Source organism: Myotis nattereri (assembly GCF_964212035.1).
Source record: "Myotis nattereri genome assembly, chromosome: 10".
Lineage (NCBI taxonomy): Eukaryota > Metazoa > Chordata > Mammalia > Chiroptera > Vespertilionidae > Myotis > Myotis nattereri.
The window spans coordinates 53647269-53663570 of NC_138085.1; the positions used below are offsets into that span (position 1 = coordinate 53647269).

General features: G+C 43.1%; 2 protein-coding genes across 6 annotated transcripts in view; one reads left to right on the forward strand and one right to left on the reverse strand.

The window, feature by feature from the left end:
- RTN4 (reticulon 4) overlaps positions 1 to 10001 on the forward strand; it is a 54637-nt gene extending 44636 nt beyond the window's left edge. For all 4 annotated transcript variants that reach the window (XM_081100957.1, XM_081100955.1, XM_081100956.1 and 1 more), the window contains 5 exons: positions 131 to 269; positions 7814 to 7883; positions 8335 to 8381; positions 8584 to 8642; positions 9001 to 10001. In XM_081100957.1, coding sequence (XP_080957083.1) covers positions 131 to 269; positions 7814 to 7883; positions 8335 to 8381; positions 8584 to 8642; positions 9001 to 9043 — 358 coding nt within the window. In that variant the 3' untranslated portion in view covers positions 9044 to 10001. The remainder of the gene's footprint in view (positions 1 to 130; positions 270 to 7813; positions 7884 to 8334; positions 8382 to 8583; positions 8643 to 9000) is intronic.
- EML6 (EMAP like 6) overlaps positions 9057 to 16302 on the reverse strand; it is a gene marked incomplete at its 3' end in the record, with an annotated part of 209727 nt that continues 202481 nt past the window's right edge. The window contains exons 38-42 of one of the 2 annotated variants that reach the window (XM_081100953.1): positions 14940 to 15043; positions 13968 to 14121; positions 13495 to 13595; positions 11647 to 11834; positions 9057 to 9378 (exon numbers count right to left, since the gene is read on the reverse strand). In XM_081100953.1, the coding sequence (XP_080957079.1) occupies positions 11810 to 11834; positions 13495 to 13595; positions 13968 to 14121; positions 14940 to 15043 (384 nt within the window). Of the gene's footprint in view, positions 9379 to 11646; positions 11835 to 13490; positions 13596 to 13967; positions 14122 to 14939; positions 15044 to 16302 lie in introns of those variants that run through there. The other variant, XM_081100954.1, reaches the window with a different exon arrangement.

Here is a 16302-nt window from a genome sequence, read left to right on the forward strand (position 1 = left end):
ATTTGGAAACAGAAGGCGTTTTATAGTGAGATATTTTATTAATGTCTTCTTTTACAGATATGTAATTGCTGGATGCAGACATCCAGGGAGAATCACCCCAGTGACAATTATGGTGTGTTTTGTTCCCCAGGGCATATTTGGAATCTGATGTCGCCATATCCGAGGAGTTGGTGCAGAAATACAGTAATTCTGCTCTTGGACATGTGAACTGCACGATAAAGGAACTCAGACGCCTCTTCTTAGTTGATGATTTAGTTGATTCTCTGAAGGTAAGTTTATTTGCTTTTCATTTTTGACATATCCAGAATTTAATATCAAAAGAGTTAGGAGTGTCTTCTATTTTTCTATATTAAGGTAAATGATAAAGACATAATGAAATCATGTTATAGTAAACTTGGGTATCAGAATTCAGAATCCAATCAGCTATTTGAGATGAAGGAAAAGTACTTTGCCTTTAAAAAAAAAAAGTTATAAATCCATAAGAATTAAAGGGAATTTTGAAAGTAAGGATAAAGATTAATAGATTTAATGCCAGATGTGCCTTAATCTGTTTTGATTTTGTTTTAGACTTGTGTGTGATTCATATGCACAAATTTTAAATTTCTTAGCTTGTGTGTGATTCATATGCACACGTAAGCTATTTCCTATCTTGGACTCTTTCTTGGCATGTTTATACTGCAAGAGCTTGAATATTCTGAAACACCTCAACTAATCTTCAGCTGGTAATTGTAAAGATTTTCTTTAGAGTTGGGATCTTGCTACATAGCAGCTGTTACAGTCTCACCTTGCAAGTGAACTCTCCCAAGGTTCAGACGGACTCAAACCACTAAACAGTCATGTAACATGAGCCCTAGCACTGGGGCCTTGGGGACATTTGCACTTCTTTATGTAGAACTTGCCATTGTGTTTTGTGTTACTGCTTGCAACTCTGCTTCAGAGACAGACTTGTTTCCAATCTACTAGTAAGCCTGTGTAGAAATGCACTGTGGTAGTAACTATCATCATTTTTCTTTTCCAAGAGTAATTAATGCACTGGTTTGCAATTTATCATGCAAGTCAAGGATATCACAGCAATAGGATGCTTGGGCCTTTAGGCCCAGTGAAACTATTTCTGGGCTGGTCAGAATAGGTTTAAATGCCCAAATTGCTTTTAACAAACATCTTAGCCTTAATAAGCCAATGGATAGACTTTATTTTCAGCTGTATGCCTCTCTCAGTATAAGACTTAGAGCCCCACTTAGTTACTAATAAGATTGATAGTAATAATTTACTTTCCTTTTCTTACTTCTTTTGTATAGAGTGCTTGCATTTGGTGCTTATTTGTAGTAGTGCTTTGATGTCAGTCTGTAAATTAAAAAGATCGTGGGGGTTTTTTTATTGATTTCAGAGAGGAAGGGAGAGGGGGAGAGATAGAAACATCAATGATGAGAGAGAATCGTTGATCTGCTACCTCCTGCTCTCCCCGCACTGGGGGCCGAGCCCACAACCCAGGCGTGTGCCCTGATCAGGAATCGAACCGTGACCTCTTTGTTCTTGGGTTGGTGCTCAACCACTGAGCCACACCAGCCAGGCTCTTTGTTTCTTAATACTGGGGAAAAAAGACTTCCATTGAAATTATAGTTTACTACTTTTTCTCCTTAAGGGTTAGCAGTACTTTTGAAAAGAAAAAGTAAAAGAAGAAATTTATATGAATGACTTTACTGAGTAGCAGTATTTGGCAAGTCCAGAGCTCAAGGAAAGCTGCTTGGTAACTTCCCCAGAAGGCGATTCTTTTAGGCCTCCAAATAAGTAATAGTTGTTTCAATTTATTAGCACATAGAATGAACTTTGCTTTTTAAAAAATTTTGCATTGAATTTTATTGGGGTGACATTGGTTAATAAAATTATATAGGTTTCAGGTATACATTTCTGTAATTCACTCTCTTTATATTGAATTGTGTGTTCACCATCCCAAGTCAAATGTCCTTCCCTCACTGTTTATCCCCCCTTATACCCTATTCCAGGGGTCCTCAAACTTTTTAAACGGGGCCAGTTCACTGTCCCTCAGACCGTTGGAGGGCCGGACTATAATTTAAAAAAAAACTATGAACAAATTCCTATGCACACTGCACATATTTTGAAGTAAAAAAAACAAAACGGGATCAAATACAATATTTGTATTTGCATGTGGCCTGCGGGCCGTAGTTTGAGGACCCCTGCCCTATTCTTTCTCCCCCAGCCCACTTTCCCGCTTATAATCACCATACTGTTGATCTTCATATTTAGGTCTCAAAACCTATTGAGGCAAAAGAATAAGGCAGGGGATCTTTTTCTCCAGATGCAAAGGTGCTGAGTTCACACTCTGATAATATACACGAAGGGTCTGCCTTCATCAACCTTGTGGTTCCTGCTGCGTGGGGTGTACCACCACAGTACATTCCTACACAGGCAGAGATGAACATTTTCTTAATGTCGTTATGTGTGAGGAGTACAATTCCATCTGTTTGCTTCCACTGAATAAGGCGACTAGAGAACACAGGATACTTGCTCAAAATGTCTCTTATTGAAAAAAGCTGATAAAAAAAACTTAGTGCTCTTGGACTCTTCATAAAAATGACTTAACATTATTGTCTTTCTAGCGAGAATTCCTTGAGCAATTTTCACTCACTTTATATAGAGAGCATTTTTTTTAAAAAGAAAGTGATTTTTTAAGCTTTATTGCTATGTGTCTTTTAGCCACAGAAGATGGTAGGAGTCATATTTTCTCTCCCAAAAGCAAGCAAAACAAATGGTTTTTTAAGTTCTCATTGTTTTTACCTTTTCAATGTAAAGGAAAGTTGGATTTGCCTTGATTTATTTCCTTGTATTCAGATTTTAAATCTGTGGAAAGTTTACTAATAAATAACCCCCATCTCTCCAGTTACCAGATGAATTTGTGGAACACTCAGTTTGTTTAATTTTTAGGAACCTGCTTTTTATTGGAATTACTTTGATTTTAAATGATTCATAGCTGGGAAAATGGAAACCACCTTAATTTCAAGAAAATACAGTGGCAATTAGTCTTCATTTGTAATTTTTTTTTAATTTAGAAAAATAGACATTGCATCAATCTCTGTGGCTCATTTAAAGTAATAGCTTCTAAACAGAAATTTAAGAGTTTCCTCTAATTTATTGTCTTCTTAAAGGTTTGGTGCCCTTTAAATTCACATAATCTACATTTCTAGATTCTGGGTCACAATTACCACTACTTCTATTTGAAACCTTCTTTCTCAGAAATTGAAAATTTTAGAGCCACTATTTTTAAGTTAGCGCACAAAACTTTTCCTTCTTGCTTATTACCTTCTTGGGGCAGTGTGAGGGAGGAACCTATCTTTCAAATGTGATGGAAGAAATGACCAAACTTCAGGGTTCATTAGAGCTTATGAAATAGACCTGATGTGAGACAGTGGTTATCATTGGGCCTGGTCTAGGTCTCCTCTGGTGGATGACTTGGACAAATAAAAATGTGTTCTGCACATCTCTCCTTTTAAATTCTGTATGATCATCCCATTTGTTCTGCTCCATTGCAATTAACTATAAAATTCTAATTCTTAGAAAATATTTCAAGCGTCCATAGATGGAGCAACAATCCATTTCTCAAAGGATTAATTCTAGGCAACTATTATTGGAAAATCATTGACAAAATAGTTGTAATTCTATTTAGTAGAACTCATTTCAAACATTAGTGTAAAATTTCATCACAGCCCAATGTTTTGACCAGTCCACCGGCTTTGTTTTAAAAGTTGTATTTCGTAAAGTGGGTTTGTTCAGTTGGATGCCAGATATAAGGTGAGGGAAGGAGATGAACGAAAGGCGAAGTAAAGGAGGATTGTTCTCTAGTAAGATTAGGTTGTGAAAGCTGTCTATGTACCCTTTTCTTGGAGAGTCTAATATATGTTAGTTTATTAGTACCTGAGGAGTCAGAGGCTGGATAGCTTTATTTAACCTAGTATTTGTCAGCCTTGTTTAAATTAACACCCATTAGCACTGCTAATGGAAAACTAATATAAGATACTTGAACAAATTTAAACCACCTAGATAAGGTTTACTTCCATTTCTGTGATTGACCTTTTGTATAAGGGATCGTTGATAATGGTTCTTGTTTTAAAATGGTCCTCACTCAATCTTTGCTGCACATTGGAAACATCTAGGACCTCTAGGTGCTAAAATTTTTACCTGGGAATGGAGGGTGAGGGGTTCCAACCCATGAAATTGTGATTTAATTTATCTGTGGGTACTGCCTGGAGAATTACTGTTTTTTTAAAAGTTATGGCCTTGTCCTAGCTGGTTTGGCTCAGTGGATAGAGCGTCACCCTATGGATTGAAGGGTCCCAGGTTCAGTTCCAGTCAAGGGTACATGCCTGGCTTGCAGGCTTGATCCCCAGTAGAGGACATGCAGGAGGCAGCCAATCAATGATTCTTTCTCATCATTGATGTTTCTATCTCTCTTTCTCCCTTCCTCTCTGAAATCAGTAAAGATATATTTTTTTTAAAAAGTTGTGGCATTAAGTGGTAAACCCTGGGTTATAGTTTCTCCCCACTCCCAACCCAACCCCTGCTATAGAAGAAAAGCATATGACATCCCTGCTGGGCTCAGCTTTGGGGCTTCTTGAGTAAGGCTTTGAGTTTAATTAGAAGGTTTTTGACTTTTGAAACCTCAAGTCCCAAGAAAAAGTCTAATTTTATTTATTAGATACTAAGACCAGATGTTTTAGGCCAAGGTTCTTATTTTTCTGTCACATGGCTTTGGGTGGTAAAGGCCAGATTCTGTACGACAGCAGTCTTGTGATTTTCAGTGAAAATATATGCTAAAATTGTAAGAACATTTCTAGCTATAGTTGCCTGAACATTAGCCAAACCATAATGTTCCAGAATACAATCTTAAATCTAAAAGTGAGGGGGAAAAAGCCTGAACTCCAGAAATAGCTGACCCAAAAGAACATTAAAATCTAGCCTCCGGGCTCTTAAGTTATTAACATACACATTTTGACGGTTTCCTTTCTGGTTTCTTTGGCTCACAGAAATATTAGAAGGGAAATGGGCTGCAGGAAATGTGGAGACAGTCAAAGTGATACTGATGAATGAGGCTGAAGATGTCAAAAAAGGTCGAAGTGTTTAAAAATGCAGAAAAAGTTTAAAAATGTCAGAATTGCCAAAGTTGTTTCTGAAATTCTGTTACGTACCCTCCCTTCATTTTCTTTAAAAATGCACCCTCCACCCCTATTGAGACGTCATCTAATAAAAATCTGTAGAGCTTTTTAATGAGGTATGTGATACACAGTCAAACCTCATTCCCCTGGACAAAAGACAAACAAGACATGGCCCTTGTCCTCTTTCATCAGGTATTTGTTAGAGCTTCACTGGACTTTGTCCCTCTTTCCTCCGGTTTCATTGCTGCCCAAAGAATTGAACTTTGACTCCCATGGTTTATGTGCATTGGCTGTAATGGTGCCAAGTGTCTGCCCGTGTTTATTGACCTTCTTCTGCCTCTTCATAAAGCGTGCGTACTCATGATGAATTCCCATGGAGAATGGTTACTCTACGTCAGTGGTCGGCAAACGGCGGCTCGCGAGCCACATGCGGCTCTTTGGCCCCTTGAGTGTGGCTCTTCCACAAAATACCACGTGCGGGCGCGCATGTGCAGTGCGATTGAAACTTCGTGGCCCATGCGCAGAAGTCGGTATTTTGTGGAAGAGCCACACTCAAATGGCCAAAGAGCCGCATGTGGCTCGCGAGCCGCCGTTTGCCGACCACTGCTCTAGGTGGTTTCATGGTATAGCAGAGCAGATAGATTCTGGAGTCAGGTAAACCTGAGATCACTGCAATCCTGGTCTGGCAACTTGCCTCTTGGTTTCCTCCACTGTAGGGATAACAATAGCGTATAACTTTTGATGAGATTAACTAACCTAATGTAAGTTAAAACAGTAGTAGTTGCTGTTTTGTTATATAACAGTTACAATAATTGTGTATTTGCTGGATGCTAGTTCTTACCATCACTCCTTTCTCTTTGGGCAGAGTGTACTCCATTCAACCCTTAGCCCAGTATTTTTGTTTTAGGCGTCTGAAGTGTCACATTTTCTTCAAACTTAGCTGCAACATTTAAATATTCTGTGATAGCATTTAAAGATGTGAATTTGTTTTTTCTCTTAAAATGGGGAAATTTGGTTACATTGGCCTGCAATAATTGCATGGCAACCATCAGTGGAGCTGGGCTGCGGGTACCTCCTGGAGAGGGAGAATGCATGCATTTGTTTGCCTCAGTCCTCCCCTGCAGACACTTGAAGCCTCCCCCTGGAGAAGCCTGGCTTTAGGGAGTGTCCTCCAAGAGGCAAGTGCAGTGACCCTTGAGTCCCTTAGGTAGCGTAGGTGTGAAGTCTCAGGCTTCTCTCCTTGTGGGCTTGGAGTGGGACACCTTGCCAGTGACCAAATTAGGACTTATTTTTAGCGTGTGTCTGTTAGTATCTGAATTCTGTCATATAGGGTGCCTTTATTGCCAAAGCAATTTCTTCTAAAATGTGGCAGGTGGACTCTTCCCTTTAGACTTGTAAGTGGTAATGGAGGAAAATAGCCCTATTCCTCTATAGTAAACTTGCTCAAGTGCAGAAATTATATTTAGCTTCTGCAATAGGAGTTTGTAAAACTAGGGGGTTGGGGGGAGGCTTGCTAACTAGAGTCATGCTTCAGACCTTTACCAGCGGTTCCATAGGAGTTGCTAAGACCAGGGCAGCATTTAATTTTTGATTTTCAATTGACAGGTGTTTGTTTGCTTGAACAATTAAAATTCAGCTGTAGGGGTGATCAGTGTTGCTATTTGTAGAACTGATGGTGGGGGAATCCAGAGTGTCCTCCTAGCCCAGTGATGGCGGACCTGACACGCGTGTCAGAGGTGACACGCAAACTCATTTTTTTGGGTTGATTTTTCTTTGTTAAATGGCATTTAAATATATAAAGTAAATATCAAAAATATAAGTCTGGTTGCAAATATCAAAAAATTTCTATATGTGACACGGCACCAAAGTTAGGGTTTTTCAAAATGCTGACACGCCGAGCTCAAAAGGTTCGCCATCACTGTCCTAGCCTGTAGTAAAGAAGCTTACTACAGCTTGATCACCATAATTACTGCTCAGTACCCAGCTCATAGTAGGCACTCAGTGAGATTTTGTTGCATGTAGAAAGACCAAAAGGGTGAGCAAGCTATCTGGGCCATGGCCTGTTTTGTACAGCCTGGGAACTAAGAATGTTTTTTACATTTTTAAAGGATAATAGTCAAAGAATATGTGACAGAGAGCTGGGTTAACTATGGCTGTTAAAACATGCATCCCTGGGCAAACAGGGCCTCTGAGGTGATATTTTTGGTCCCTGGAACTTAATCTGTTTGATAAGTCCTCCCTGCCCTTTTGTTACTCAGATGTCTGACCTGTCAATGTCTGAATTACTCAGCTCATGAAGATCTTAAAGCACTTAATTTGTTAGTACTTAAAATCAGTTTTAATAGTGAATTTTCACAGCACTTTTTCAGTCTTCCCATTTAAAAGATAAATTCTGTCTTAGAACTGGAGTTACTATGGTATAGCTTTGGCAAGTTTTCTGATTTCAGAGAAAACAGAATCGACTACTTGGTAGTATAGTCCAGAGAAAATGAATCAAATCTATTGTTTTCATTAGGATTCTAAAATATCCATGTTACTACACCAAGTCTCCAAGGACTGTGCCTCTACTAGTTTGGCATTTACGTGGGATGCTTTTATTTGAAGCTTAATTTAGTTTTTAATAGGCTAACATTATTTTCTTATAGTTTGCAGTGTTGATGTGGGTATTTACCTATGTTGGAGCCTTGTTCAATGGTCTGACACTACTGATTTTGGGTAAGTCTACAAAAGCATTGGAATGAAAAATTGCAGGGGGAAAGAAGTGTGTATAAGGAGATTAGAGATTTTATGAGAATATTCTTATATTGTCGGAAAAATAGAGGAGGTATGTTTGAGGTTGTGACCTCTTTAAATAAATTGCTGATACTATTTATTGACATGTTACTTTAATTCCTGAAGACTGCTCTGCTCACAGTGACAAAGCAGGGCAAGGTGGCCTTGCCTGTATTTTATAAAGTCTGTGTGGCATGATTGGGAGCCAGGAGTGGTTCTTGCAGCCTCCTTGGTTAATTCATTGCCCTGGCGTGCCCCCCCCACCCCCCAACTCCCCGCAGGGGCACCCAGGAGAGCCTGGCCTGCTTAGGAGTGTTGCGGGTTTGATGGCTTTTCAGTGTTTGTCCCCTAAATCATACCAGTCTATTTTAAAGGTTGTGTATTTCCTTTTCAGCTCTGATTTCACTCTTCAGCGTTCCTGTTATTTATGAGCGGCATCAGGTAATTTGACTGAATTTCAGAATACAGAGCTCACTTTATTATGTGGAACTTACAAATGTATCACAGTGCCAGTTTCCAAAGTCTTATACAAGTGAGAGATAAGGTGGTTGTTTATGCCTTTAATTTGTTGGGTCATAGTAACAGTTAATCAGATTCTTTAGCAATGGAAATGTTCTGATATCTCCCCTATCCTTCTCTTCAGGCGCAGATAGATCATTATCTAGCACTTGCAAATAAGAATGTCAAAGATGCTATGGCTAAGTAAGTATTTAAAATCTGCAACTTTTTTTTTTTTTACCAAGGATAAGGTGTACTGGACTTTGAGAACAGTGCAGTAGCAAATCTCCATCAGAACTACAGTGTGACACAATTGCCAAAAGATTTTTTTCTAACTGTTGGGTATTATTTCTACATTAATAATTTTACTTAAGGCTTTGTTTAAAAGTAATTCATGAGGCCATGGCAGTGAAAATCGTAGCTTGACAGCCTTAGGGTTTCATTTCTTGTTTAAGCTAAACTATAACAAGTCATTCTTGAAGGAAAAAGCCTTTTAAGAAGCAGAAAACAAAATACTTAAAACATTTTTACATTGACCTTTCTCCCCCCTTTTCATTTGTAGAATCCAAGCAAAAATCCCTGGATTGAAACGCAAAGCTGAATGAAAAAAAGCCTGAAATGATTCACAGTAGGAGTTTATCTTTAAAGGGGATATACATTTGATTCCATGGGGGAGGGTCAGGGAAGAATGGCGCCTTGACATTGCAGTGTCACAGATCTTTATTTTTAGCAATGCAGTGTCTGAGGAAAAATCACCTTCTTGGCTGCCGCGTGTTCATCATCTTAAGTATTGTGAGCTGCTATGTATGGATTTAAACCGTGGTCATACTTGTTTTTCCTATCCGAGGCACTGGTGAATGAAAAAGATCTGAGAAAGCTGTATATTATACTTCGTTGCAGGTAGTCTTGCTGTATTTGAGGAATTGCAGAGAACATGAAGCTGAAAAAAAAAAAAACCCTTTTCACAGTTTGTGCACTGTGTGTGTATGGTCTGTGTAGATTGATGCAGATTTTCTGAAACAAAATGTTTAGACGAGATCATACCACTAATGCAGGAGTGGAAAAGCTTGCCTTTCTGGTATGTTCTAGGTGTATTGTGAATTTTACTGTTATATTAATTGCCAATATAAGTAAATATAGATTATATATATATCTATATATATAGTGTTTCACAAAGCTTAGACCTTTACCTTCCAGCTTCCCCACAGTGCTTGATATTTCAGTCATTGATTATACATGTGTAGTTTCAAATACATAAGCAGAAGAAAATATATTTCTAGGCGCACTACCATCTGTTTTCAACATGAAAGGATGCCATCCATGCACATAGAACTCACCATATAAACTTCATCGCACAGACTTACCGTAGTTAATTTTGTCACAAACTCTGAATCTATGGACTGAATCTAATGCTTCCAAAAATGTTGTTTGCAAATATCAAACATTGTTGTGCAAGAAATTATGAAGATTTATACAGTTGTGGTTTAAGCTGTACTGAACTAAATCGTGGAATGCCTTGTGAACTGTAAAAGCGAAGTATCAATAAAGCTGATAGACTTAAAATATGTTTGGTATGTTGGTTTCATGAAACTACAGCAGGTGAAAGGTACACACAAAGGGGGAATAGACTTTGTTTCAGCCAGTGAGGGTTTCCGCTTATCGTGCAGCTGTGTTTACTGAATCAAATCTGACACACACCAAAATGTCTAAATTTTTTTTATACTTTGATAACTGAAAATAAATTCATGCACCAATTATTTTAACAGAGAATACAGCGCAGGATTTATGAACATACATAAAATCATACCATATAAATGTTTACTAGAAGTTTTCTTGATACACAGACACTATTGCTCTGTAAATATAGTTGTACATACCAATATTTCTATGCAAGATTCAATCATATGAAAGGTCAGTGGTACAATATAGGCAGACATGGTTATCACTCAGCATCACCAGTCACATGGTTACAGACAACAATTAGGACTGCAGAGGGACTCTAACTGGGCCCATCAACCTATCAGTGGATTAATGTAAGGCATTAATAAATTGGCATATAAAAATAGCTTAATGAATGACCTAATCCATTTAGAATGCTGAAGCACTTCTGTGGTAAATGCTAATCTAGTCCATTGAAACCGCTTCATTTCACCTTTTCTCTAGACCGACAACTGCAACTAGCCAGTAACTTAAGATCCAGAATTTAGTTCACTGACCGCAAGGACTCACTGGTGTGTATGTGCTCAGCGTCACCAGTGCCTGCCCTCAGCCCCCCTCTCAGTGCGTGGCTGAGCGTCAGGTATAACTGAGGTGGTTTGGAGCTGCCTTCTGGGTAAGATTGTCCAAGTCACATTGTTAGCCAACCCACTCTGAGGAACGCTAAGCTAGATTGTTTGAGTTTAGGGATTTGTTCTGCAGGTTATATATAAATTCAGAAGCAAATCAGTGGTGTCCAGTCAGCCTCAGATCACCTCATTTGTTCCCATTTTACATTTAACAAGATAAATCAGCTCATCCTCCTGGAACCGGGTGAGCTTTTTTTTTGCTTCTATTTTGGATTTGGCACTAAACATAATGAACACTCATCCTACTCCCTCCCGCCTGGATTTATTTCTCTGTTGCTCACCTTCCTACAGCCACTATTTCCCCAGCAGGGAACTGAAGCCCTTCCTTTGGGAAGCCTGGACACAAACACGTGACATGGGCGACAGACCAGGAAACTCTTAAGTAGCCCTCCTCAGTTTGGAAGTGTTAGCACCTGATGTAGAAAGGAGATCATTTGTGGGAGGTGAGACAGCAGCCCACACAACTGGAGACTTTCAAAGGCACTTAATGGATAGAAAACTCTGCAAACGAAACGTTAAAAAATTAGGTTTCTCAACTCGTTTATACATGGCTCATTTGGTTTTGAAAGCTAAATGCGGAGAACAGAGGCTGTCGATAGTTCTAGGACTTCGGTCCATCTACCTTAAGCTGTCTTAACTTATTTGTAAAAAAATGAACAATTTTTAAAGAATATAGAAACATAACAAAACATCTTTTGCAAAAGTTTTGATGCAAATTAAAAGCTACATATTGGTTAGGGTAACTGAGGCTTTCAATTTTGTCAGTGGGCTACATTGTCAGGATGTTTTGTCAATGTTGTTAGTACATAGAGTTTTTAGTCTCAGGAACAGAGGCAAGCAGTCTTTAACATGTTAGAACTGACCTTCCTTCTTGGCATCTCGGTTTTGGAGACCCCCGAGTGCAGTCTTACCACTTCTCTGGCGGAGCTTGTGCCCAGCCGCTGGTGGCGAGGAGGCGCCTCGTCGCTGCCTCTGCAGGTGCTGAGTGGGAGCAGCAGCAGCAATAAAGGGAGAGGTTTCTGGCCTTTACAGACATCGCCACACAAATATACTGAAAAGGCAGAGCAAACAGCCATTGTGCCTGGTGGACATCATACTTTATCAACTGAGAAAAACCATCTTGCCAGGAGCTCCCGAGTCCAGCGCAGGTGATGCAGAGCATGTCAGTTTGGGGAACAAAAACCATGAACCTGGGATCTTGCCACCAATTAAAGATTGCTTTTTAAAAAAAATTATTATTATTAAAGGTTTTGTGTGTTTTTTTCTGGCTCTCTCAGCAGCCAGACTGTGCTGAACATGAGGACTTTGGGCAATTTGACTTCACACTATCTCTCTTGTTACTGTTGAAAGGCCTTATCAGCTCCACTTGAGTAGGAGAGCCCTTCTAGTGTTCAGCACCGAGCCAGGGATCACAGCATGCTCCCCTGGCTACAACGGCCTCGGGGCCTTGCATCTTAAAGGTTACTGCTAAGCCTTTCGTAGCAATCGAAAGTCACACATCTCTCTGCATCTCCTGCCCTGGGTGACCGATTCTCTTCTGTCTCCTATTGCTGGCTTGTTTGCGGTTTGGCCGTTGCTGCTTGGTGCTGCTTTGAATGGGTGTTTACCCTCCACCGGAGCTGCTGTCAGAACTATCTCAAGGGCTCTAAGTGCCGGGAGCAGTTGGCACAGCAGACGGGAGGTGGGTGCTCCCAGGCAGGTCCTCAGAAAGCTTTCTTTGGGGCCATTTTCTAAACAACGCTTTTCGGTAGGAAGTGAGTTGAAATTCTCTATGGTGCCTTGTCCACAACCTCACTCGGACCACTTAAAAAATACCTGGAATGCATGCATTTCTTCTTCACCCCCCACTGTTCACCCCCTAAAGAGTTTTGCCCAGTGTTACAGTAAAGCCCTTCAACACTGAGAAGAGGAGTGACTTAGATGAGCTCGCCCTGGTCCCCCCCACGCCAGACAGGCCGCTGGCCTGGGTGGAGGGACAGAAGATGCTGCCCCAGATGCAGAGGAGGCTGATGCCATCTCTACAGCAGGCTGGTACGGGTGCTTCCGAAAAGCCTGAAAGCCCAGTCACAGCTCACAGAACAGTGTGCCCATTGCCGTGAAGGCCGAAAGCAGCCCTGGCTCAAGGTCCAAACAGCTGGTGGCAGTTCTGCTGCTAACTAGCACCGGGCCCAAAGGGTGCGCCTCTCATCTGATCTCTTGTGCAACATTGAGTAACACTTGCCCTGCTTGTTTCTCAGGGTGGCTGAGGCTCAGTATTACTGTTTTTAGACCCTTTGGTTGTGGCTAATCATTGATCTTAAGAATTCTGGTGATTAATTGGAGCTTAGAGTTAAAAGACTTACGGATCAAGGTCAACCTAACCTGGTTATAGGTCATGACGCTATGGACTACCCAAGAGCTCCTACTAAAATCGGCCTCTCACCCACCTGCCCCTCCATCCAGCAGTGCTCAGAGGAGTGATCACATGCCCTAGGCTTCTCACCATGCTCACGTCGTCCCATCAAGATTAAGGTTGGGAGTCACCAGACACTAAATACCTTATCCTTGGAAACTCCTGTCTTCATGAGGACTCACTGAATGCCCCTTTCCTACCCCCTCAGCTCCTCCCCATGCCCCTGGGAGGCCTGACTCCCAGGAAGCCTGAGGTGCAGCAGGGCAGAGAGTGCAGAGCAGGCTGGGCTGGCCGCCGGATGAGTCAGGTGGGTACCTACCTGCAGTCGTCTCCTCCAGTGCTGACCACATACTTGTCGTCGTGGGAGAAACGGATGTTCGTCACGTGAGCCGAGTGACCAAAGTAGCGCTTATGTTTGGCCTGTGAGCAAAAGTGAGCAGAGACACTGAGCAACCCTTCTCCTTCCAGGAACCACAGCCACTTCCCTTGACAGACTTAAGTCCCCTCTTCCCAGAAGCTTCCTTCACTCAGCAGAGTCCCATTTGGTGGGACATCTGTTAGCCAGCCTCTCACAGGCTTTCCTGTCTCGTTCTTGCCTCACGGCCATTTTGCCCACCCCCACCCTCCTCCCAGCTCCAGGTTAGGGGTTCCCCAACTTCCGCAGGGCTGGAACAAGATGCTTCTTGTTCTAGATTCCAGATGGCCATGTCGATGTGGCCGCTATCTCCTATCTCCGGCACAGTGCACAGAGCATGGAGGCAGTGCGGGCAGCGTACTCTACGGCAGACTCACAAATTTCTCTGTGCATGGGAAATCAAAGAGCTTCACCAGCCCAAAGTCATCTCCTGTGACAATGTTCAGGCCAGCATGGGTCACACACGCGCAGTTAACGTCAGCCTTGTCTGCATTCCGCGGCCAGATGCCAATGACTTCGTCTCCCAGAATGCTGTTCAAAAAGGAAGAGAAGTTAGAAAGGAGGAGGTTGGTGAGAAGGCTTCGTGCACTCAGACATCCTTAGGGACAAGGGGCGGAGGGGTAGTTTATAGAATTCAGGGGCATCCGTGTGGCTCCTCTGTCATCTTCACCCCAGCTTGTACTGTGCTGCCTGGGTCCCTTTCACCCCAAAAAGAGAAGTTACCTCCTCTTTGATTCTCTCCCTCTTCCCTACGGTCCTGAGTATGTGTGTGTTCGAGAGGGGGATTCCTTCAAGCTCACAGGATGGTGGCTCCTTTTCCTTAAACTGGCCTCGTTTCTTATCAAGCTAACAGGCAGTTCCAGCTTCCCATTTCCTCTTGGTGATTAAGGGCCTAGTCAAGAGCTGGGAAATGGGCCCGGGACCATGTGGCCCAGTTGGTTGGAGCATACACTGAAAGGTCGTGGGTTTGATTCCCAGTCAGGGCATGTGTGAGAGGCAAATTGAAGTTTCACTCTCACGTTGACATTTTTCTCTTCCCCTCCCTCCCTCCCTAAAAAACAATAAAAGCATGTCCTGGGTGAGGATTTCAAAAAAGAGAGATGGTTTCCCTTTTCTTGCTGGATGGGATTGGGGATTTGTAAGGTGGATTACACAAAAAGAAGGACTTTGTATTTCAAGGCCCAGGTCAGATCCAATCCAGTGGCCCCAACAGGTACCAAGAGCCTCCTGCCCCCACTCCCCAAAGAAAGGGTAGCTCTGTCTCTGAGCTTCCTCAGATCCCAGCCACACACACACTTGGAGGCTGAGCCTGGGCGAGAGACTCCCTTGGGACCTTTTCCTGCAGTCACCTTGTCCAGGAGGCCCAGGTGATCTTCTCGATGACCATGGCTTCCGTTACCTGCTTCCCCAGGGGGACCTCGTGCACCTGGCGCTTGTAGGCTCCTGTGGACACCTGCAGCGTGGGAGGAAACCATGACCATCAACCTCTTTGCGAGTCCAAAGGACTCCTCCCCGTTGGGTGTGCTGCTTCCCTGAACAGCCCCGCCTCTGCAAGCCCAGGACTTGTCACGAAACCCAAGTTCAGGCGTGGTCAGCCCACAGCGAAGTTCACGTGAGCCGGGCACTTTTCCATTCATTTCCCACTCTTTTCCAAAGACCTGAGGCTGTGGTTCCTGCCCAGCAGCAGCAGGATCCCCTGGAATCTGGTGAGAAATGCCCAGGCTTGGGCCTCACCCGTCCTGCCGAATCAAACACTCTGGGGGTGGGCCTGGGTCTGTTTTCAACAAAGCCTCCGGGTCCCTCTGACGCTCACTCAAGTTTGGGAACACCCATTCCCAGAACCGAGGTCCTTTGCCCGGAAATAAGACCCGTGTTCTCATGGACAGCAGCGACTGGGTGACTGCTGAAGCACCTAGGACCAACCCCTGCTTCTCCGGGGGCCTTCCAGGGGAAACGGATCAATTCCCAGAAAGTGGCTGCTGCCTGCACCCCGACCCCCTCTCCCCCTGCAGGTGCTTCCAGACCAGCCTCCCCCGGTTTTCCTGCCGTTCCGGTGAGCGGAGATCTGCCTCCTCGGGGCCTTCCCACAGATGGAACAGTGTTCCCGGCCCTCTTTGCTGGCCGACTCCTCCAGATCTCAGCCTAAATACCACTTTCGCAGAAAGGAAGTGGAATCCAGCCCCCGTTAAATGCTCCCACGGCACCCTGCCCTGCTCCTGCTCAGCACACAGTCCCTCATTCCATTCTGTGTGTGTGATTCTGTCCTGTGATGATCTGGTTAGTGCTTGTCCTCTCCATGACAAGGCAAGCTCCAGGACAGCAGGGACCAGGACCACTTTGTCCATCGAAAGCTGACCACGGTGCCTGGGTTATTAACTATTTGATGATGAACGTGTCCTCTCTCCTGTCACAATGAATACCCAACTCCAGGCCAGCTCTCAAACGCACTGCCTTTGTTCAGCGTGCTGGGAAAATGGTTCTGTCTTCCGCTGTAAGTTTTAAGGGCGGGACCCCTCTCTCTCCCCGCCCCCTGGCCGGTTCCCCCGGGACCCCGTGATGAGTGCTCACTGCTGGCCCACCATCTGGAGTCCAGGTCCCAGTGTGGAGGGGCCACACGACCCAGCAGGGTTTGGAATGTAAGTGAATACGTATAAGAAGTGACACAGGGTGAGGGGTGGTCCCTGAGAACTAGAAACTAGGACGCTTTGAAGG